The following is a 7,860-nucleotide window of genomic DNA, read 5'->3' as shown; positions in this document are numbered from 1 at the left end:
GAAATGCAAGACAGGTAAGCCACAGCCTCTCATGATTAATGTAGTGCGTTAGTGTTCTGGGCTCTGACCTTTTGAGATAGGCCAGGCACCATTTTTAAGTGAAAGCTCTGCCTTAGCTGAGTTGTGGAGTTGTCCATCAAGTCCTCCTGCCCCTATAACGCCCTCCCCCACCCAGCAGCACCACCATCTTCTCCTTCCAGAGTCAGATCCTTGTCTTGCTGCCTCGTTGCCCCTGACCCATGTTTGTTTTCTTATATGTCTCCTTTCACGCCAAAAACCTCTGTTTCCCCTTCGGCCCGCTCCTTACATTCAGACATGCACTGTTTGTTCAGGGTGTAAAGTGTTAACAACAGTTATCGTCCTGGGCATGGGGTTCAGTTTAATTCGGAAGAAAAATAAGTCCCTCCCTCTCAGACACAGAGGTAATGGATATTGCTGGGGTGGGTTAGTGATTGATTTATCGTTCGTGCATGTGTGTGTGTGTGTGTGTGTGTGTGCGTGCGTGCGTGCGTGCGTGCGTGCGTGCGTGCGTGCGTGCGTGCGTGCGTGCGTGCGTGCGTGCGTGCGTGCGTGCGTGCGTGCGTGCGTGCGTGCGTTTCAAGTCAAAATGCCAGTCACACTCTGCATGTATGGAAGGACTGTTATATACCCACCAATGGCCAGACCAATGAAATCCATTGTCCACCCCACTGGTCAGTAACCCTGCCTCCTCCGCTCCACTAGTCTTCGCAGATGTGTTTGGGGGCAAAGCAAGGACATGACCTCCCTGCCAATTCACAAGCATTGTCCGAGTTAACTAAGTAAATTTACTTTTGACTCAAGTCCATTCAGACTCTCACACAAACACACACACACACACACACACACACACACACACACACACACACAACGCACACAACGCACACAAACACACGTACGCCAACACTCAGACACATGCCCTGACAAAAAAGATGGACTATAAGCACACAAGAAAGACAATCTCCTCTTGAGTGTACAGAGGAGTTTACTGGGGAGTCGTGAGGTGCGTGCGCTGCATGGTGAAGCAGGGATGACTTTAGGACGCAGGTCACCCTCTGTAACACAGACCAGGGGTAGTAAATAGATGAGGAGGGGTGAAAGGGCATGCCTGAGACATTCCTTTAGAAAATAAACAGAAAGCAAGGGCCTTCGCCAGACAGGTACTCCATGCAGATCCATCAACCTGACCCAAACCGCTTTCTGTTTTCTGAATTTCTCATGTGCACTTTGATGTGCTCTCGAAAATCCTCCCGGACGGTATCAACATCCTAAACAACGCATGCCCGACGTGCTTCAATCTGGAACCATACCGGTGGTGAAGCCTCTCGGGACACAATTCAATGTTTCAACATCCCAGTTGGGAGTGTGTTTAATGTAATTAGGAGGTTATCTATGCGGAAGCGGAGGTGTCTGCTATCTCCCTGCTGCCGTATGATGTGATGAGAGCCCGGAGCGGGGTGCTGCAGGGTCGGATGTGCTGCCATTGGACCACAGAGTGTCCTTGTTGTGGCTGCTCGCTTCAGCAGGGCTGGACCCTCAGAGGAAGCAAGCAGATGCTTCATCAGAGGGAACTCCCTGGTCCTTTGTTATGCGACGGCTACTGCTCCAAACCTGGTTTGTTTTTCCTCTCTCTTTCTTTCTCTAGTTATAAAGAGAGCAGCTGCCAAGGGCAACCACAACTCTTTGTAGTCGCTTTTGAGCCAGTCGGGCCACAATACATCTGTGTTTTGGTTATTTCCTAAAATAGAGCTTTAAAAACTTTCCGTTTAATATTGTCGAAATATATGTACTCCCCTCCAATGCATGGCTTTCCCGAAATTACGTCATGTGGCAACCAAGTCTATGGACTTTAATGTTTGTTTAGGGAAGTTAAATGCCAACGTAAGACTCACTGATATTAATACATCTTCAAATACATGTATTTTCAAAATACATTTACATTTTCACGGACATGAGAACATCAACATGCCTCCAAAACGTCTGGGCGCCCCTCACTTCACACAAGTGTGATTTTTCACTTCTGTCTTGCTGTTCAGGGGGAAAAAAGTGTTCTCTGGCATAAAGGCACAAGCAAGTGTATTTAATGTTGAGATCCACCCCTGCTATTGTGTCGACGCTGGTAGTTCAATGAAAGGCGGCATGAGGGGTCAGTCCAGGCATCTGCTGGTCCTCTAAAACCACTCATCTCTCCATCTGTGGGTGCTGCTGCCCTTATGTCCCCTGACACACACACACACACACACACACACACACACACACACACACACAGTCACACACACACACACACACACACACACACACACACACACACACACACACACATGTGTGTATGTGTGTGTGTGTGTGTGTGTGTGTGTGTGTGTGTGTGTGTGTGTGTGTGTGTGTGTGTGTGTGTGTGTGTGTGTGGGTGTGGGTGTGGGTGTGGGTGTGGGTGTGGTGGGTAAATATTTTTACTCCCATGCTCTCTCAATGTCTTATTATATAAAGAGGAACACAGGATGGGAAAAGGGGGTGACGGACGGGGGGTCATTCTGTGTAGTAAGACGAGCGGCTATAAGAACAGGGACAGATCCCTCCAGACAAACATGCAGGAAAGTCTCTAAGAAGGGAAACAGATATTGAAAATATTTGATAACTGAAATTCCTATTTGATGTCATCCTCATTATAGAGGGCCTGTTCCAACTACAGGCCTCATGCAGCATGCAGAGGCCAAGCTGCATGCAAGTCTCCTGCTTTTGGTTTTCTCAACAATCAAAAACTCAGCTGTTCAACAAATCAAAACCATGGGATCAAATTCCTTACAAATATATCTAGTTCTCTTCAATTGTCCATTTCACAATTTTTTTGCACGCTCGCACTGTCTGAGAGATCGGCCTGATTTATCTCCTTCCTGCCGCCTGATGAGGACATCACAGATAGCAATGGGGTTAAGTATGAGGAACATTTATGTCTCCATAATATGGAGCCAAGAAGTGTTTCTAAACCTTGGAGAGACTCCCGGGCTTTCGACTTAGAGCAACACCTACTAGATCTTCACTATAAACCTTAAATGAACACTCAGGATTTTACTGTGTACTACTATGCGCCACAGTCGTCTAAGAGGAGTCTCCACCACAGATGTGGGGTGTCAAGACTATTTGTGTTATACATTCTCCACATTTCTGATGAAAGGGACCTGTGCCTTTGCCAATTTTGGTTTGGTTAAACTAATATATTAGGACGAAGTTTCAAATAAACACAACTCTCTTTTGCTCTCTCTCTCTCCGAATAGCCTCTCAGCTGAGAGACAATAACTGGGTTGTGATGAAGAACTTTGGAGGAACATTCAACTTAAGAGCGAGGGATGGAGACAGGTAAACAAAGCATTCCTTTCCCTTTCATCACCATTTAACTGTTCCCTACATTCAGTCCGATGCCCACCACCATCCCGTTGAACGTGTCAAATAAATAAAAATCAGACGTTTACGTTACTTTTAACCATAGGAACTATAACAAGTGTGAGTTCCAGCAGCATCATAATTCACCACTAATTCTAATCCTGCATCAGGCTTAAAGTATTCACCACTCTCACTGCAGTTATACAGACGCCAGGACACAATACCTCACACAATGCACTAGTGAGGTGAAACGGATAGCATACCTGCTAGTGGCTGTATGCACATAGCATCCCGATGATGGTGTTCCAACCACCACACAGACATAGCCTGAAGGGCCATTTGGTTATACTCAGGGGAATGGTTGTTGTGTCAGTCATTTGCAGGGGCTGCTAAAGAGTGCACTTAGCATCCTCCATTTCCCCCAGCAAACATGTGGGGAGTGACATGATACTGTACGAGAGCCTGGACAACATATAACATTTCAAAGCAATTTCCTAATTGTTTCCAGGCCAAGGTCGACAGTCTATATGGAAGCAATCCCTGCTTTCAAACTTTTTCATCCCCAGATTGGGAAACATTAAAGTGTTAAGTAAACTTGACCCAGGCTGGCTAATTCATTGGGAAATAGCTGTGGTTCATACATTCAGTACCATATCAGTGACAGTCAATGTAGTTCCTTCTACTTGGATGGTCACCATATGTTTACATATAGTTTGTAATTCTGAGCCAGACTTATACGCTGAACAATGACATTCATTGTCTGTGATTAGAGAGTGAACTGTTTACAAATGGCAAGAATACTAGATTAGCCATTATGCCTCCAGCTTGCTCCATATGGACTGTATACACATCTTAACGTGGAGGACGGGAGGGGGAAGAAATCACATGAAATTTATGGGAAATGAACTGACCGATTTATCTTTATTTGTAAAAAAAAAAAAAAAAAACAAAAAAAAAACATTAGGCTTTTCAAATCCATCGGCATCAACGGTATACTTGTAAAATAAACTGTCACTAATATGTCTTAATGTATTTTTGTTTGTAAAGTGACCTTCAAGATCAACCACTTCACACACCATCTAATATGCCCATGTTGACACTCTGGAATGTCCACATCAACTCTGACACAAGTAAAAAACCTCGCTGGTTCTATAGAAAAACTAAATGTGTAATCCAAGCACATTTAATCATTCGATGGGAAATATATAATGATTTTTATTATGATTTTTGTAAGACTGATATTAAATATGCATAGATGGGAATGAGAAACAGAACAATATACAAATATAGGATCTCTTATCAGTTATTTACAGTCTTTTAAAAACATAGCAAATAAGCGATTAAAAGTTACTTTTTGCTCTCATAATTAATCTGTTGACCAAATATAGGAACATTCTTTGCCTCTCATTGCAGTCAACGAGAAGATGACCAACAACATCCTTGCATGGATTAAGAATGAACAGACTTTTGTATATCACATGATTAACCAGTGATGCTATTTGCTCTTTGGATGCCTATATGAACACTTACAAGAGTTAAGGTTTCATTCACAGAGACTCCCCACACATGTATTTGTGAAAAGGGTGGAATTAATCATTTGAAGTACAAGACCTGGATTTATTTTGAGTTTGGATTTTATTTATACAGTAATGGTGTGGAATATTATCCAATAATATATGTATATAAATGATTTTATATAGCATTGTAATTGCTCTTTACACTCTAAACTGAATACCTCAAAACTCAGATCCTATATGCAATTATGAGGTAGACATTAAAAATGGTCTTTCCACCCTCTGCAAAAAAATATTGAATACAGCTTAAATTACTCTTATCAATGTAAGAAATATATGATTATCATGAAACTCTGTACAGCACAAATAATAAAATAATTATAGAATAGAAATTATAACGATTTGAGTGCATTTGTATATTTACAAAGAAATGTGTTTTGTTCATTTCTCCATTCGTTGCACTTTTGTAAAGTTTTCGACTATACAAATATTTACAGCTCAAAAATAATGAACAGCAGTGCATTCAAAGCTAATGTGCATTTAAATAGTATCTCGTTTGCGAGTCTTTTATGTCAGGCGATTCATCAAGGGGCGGGGGGGGGGGGGTCTTGCTGACTACATGTCTTTAGCGCAGTCAGTTGTGGAAGTGCATTTCGTAAAGATGGCGATGCAGACTTTGAGCAAAAGTTCGTCTCAATGTTTGAACGCGGTCGCGATGCTCCTGCGGTTTATTTCTTTCTTTCTTTCTTACAAGAGGTACTTTCCCCGACCAGTCATAGTCACTTTGAGGCACAATGTGGTTTGTGTCCGTTAAATGCAGGAGTGTGTGTATAAAGGGGGCCACCGTGTTCCCACCGCGTTGCGTTGTGAGCGGCCAGCCGTCTGGAGGAAGCTGGCCTAGCCGGCATCTCTGGCCGGCCGATGCCCCCACAGTGAGTCAGAGACCATTGTGTCAGATCACATTCATACACCTAGGCATTGCAGGGCCTATTGATAACGCATCAGGAGAGCGTAATTATTATCCCAGCTGGCCACAGACAATTACAGCCTGGATACACGTAGGCCTGCCTGCCCAAATGAGTGCCCCTCACATGATCACATGGGAGAGCTGCAAACAACAGGCCACCCATAATAATGTCCTCTGGCTTACAGCACGAGCAGGTGCGTCATGGAATTATCGTTGGCCACTCGAAAAAAAAAAGGCTGCCCGTCTCTTCTTCGTGTAATCAGCCATTTGGAAATAGGACATGGTGCGTCGCACGCACGCACACTACACACACAGGCAGACACGCACGCACGCACGAACGAACGAACGAAGAAGATAGGCCCCCATTTCCCGTGCGCCACACACGGACACGTAGGCTATATTGCTGTGGGAATATAAAAACAAAACAAAAACAAAAGCCTATTTGTTGATTAATAACGTTTTGCATGGTTGGAAATGTGGGCGTAATACTATGACACTGGGTGTAAATCATTGTGGTTGGATTGAGTCTGAATTGACAGAATAAATAGAGCAAAGAAGGCCTCATGTATCCCTTTTCAATAAAGAATATATAGGCGCGCCATCTCCATGTGTTGAGCATTTTACACCTGGAAACGCACGTTTGCCAAACTTTATTCGACCATGGGACCAACTGGCTTTGATTTTAAGTGTTTTTTTTCTTTCTTCTGTTTTAGGCCTAGCCTACTCGTACAGGCGACACATTAAGCGCTGCTACCTGCAGCCGCACTGCTCCACCACCATGTCCTCGTACTGTTTGTACACCACGTTGTTGCCCGAGTCAATGTAAAGGATGCTGATGGGACTCAGCTTGGTGGGGACGCAGCAGCTCGGCGGCGTGCTGTTCGGGTCCATGGAGTTCATGAGCGTCTGTATGATGGCGTGGTTGGTCGGCTCCAGGTGCGACCTCAGCGGGAAGTCGCACACGCCCTCGCAGTGGTACGCCTCGTAATCCAGTGGCGCGATGATCCAGTCGTCCCATCCGAGCTCTTTGAAGTTGACGTGCAGCGCCTTTTTGCTGCACCTCGACTTGGACTTCTTGCCGTGTCGCTTGCCGTGGCGGTTGCTCAGCGCCGTCCTCCGTCGGCGTCGGGCTTTAAACTGGAGGCCCCGCTCCTCGTCCAGCCTGCCCCCGGAGGCGGCGCCGCCGCCGCCGCCGCCGCCGCGCGACTTGATCTTCTCCTTGATTTCGTTGAACAAATTCTCCCGTTTCTTCGACCTCGTGTACACGACCAAGATGGCCTTCTCCTGCTGGGACCGTCCGGTTCTGCCGAAGCCCAACTGTTTCAGGTCGATTTCCGTTTCTGATTTACCAAGTGTGACCTTGAGCTGGAAACAAAGCTGGCTCCCGCCCTGGGCAGAGTGATGGTGGTTTCTGAACATTTCCCACACATCCAGAACCTCCCATCCCGGTTTTCTGGAATCTAGAGGATCAAGGGACCTGGAATCCAGTAGTCTTTCGGACCGACAGGAGAATAATTGAATGTTATAGAGACCTGTCGGAGACGTCTGGAAATCCCCAGGCACTTTCCTAAATATCCTTAATTCTGTTCCAACCAGCTCCTCTTTGTCTGAAAGGGTTGAGACATCAAACAGATACTTTTGTCTTCGCAAAGGAGAGTGCAAAAGATCGTCTGCAAGATAAAAAGAAATAATTGCAGTCAGATTCACTTAGGGTGTACAGTGTTCAGAAAGGAGGGGGGGGGGGGGGGTAGGGGAGAGGGGAGGGGGTAGCTCGCATTCTCACAGAGAGGCCAGACCCGCTGGCCTTCTTTCTTGTTTTTCAATGCCCACTCAGAACCTCAGCTGAGCCAAACTACGGCTGACACGTCGTCAAATTGGATAAAAAGAACTCACGGCCAACATCATGCTTGATATTATTTTGGAAAGGGGAGTTATTTTATTTTTGTGTGTGTGGTAAAGCGTTGCTATTACAGCGTACAGACT

The 7,860-nt window shown here is 45.2% G+C and overlaps 1 protein-coding gene across 1 annotated transcript in view; it reads right to left on the bottom strand.

The window, feature by feature from the left end:
• Positions 1-5,511: 5,511 nt before the first annotated feature.
• The window catches only part of gdf6a (growth differentiation factor 6a), a 6,627-nt gene continuing 4,278 nt past the window's right edge, over positions 5,512-7,860 (bottom strand). The window contains exon 2 of the mRNA XM_083762265.1: positions 5,512-7,547. Coding sequence (XP_083618391.1) covers positions 6,628-7,547 — 920 coding nt within the window. The 3' untranslated portion in view covers positions 5,512-6,627. The remainder of the gene's footprint in view (positions 7,548-7,860) is intronic.

The sequence above is a fragment of the Protomyctophum parallelum genome, assembly GCF_964188405.1.
Source record: "Protomyctophum parallelum genome assembly, chromosome: 3".
NCBI lineage: Eukaryota > Metazoa > Chordata > Actinopteri > Myctophiformes > Myctophidae > Protomyctophum > Protomyctophum parallelum.
This window is presented reverse-complemented; position numbering and strand designations above follow the sequence as displayed.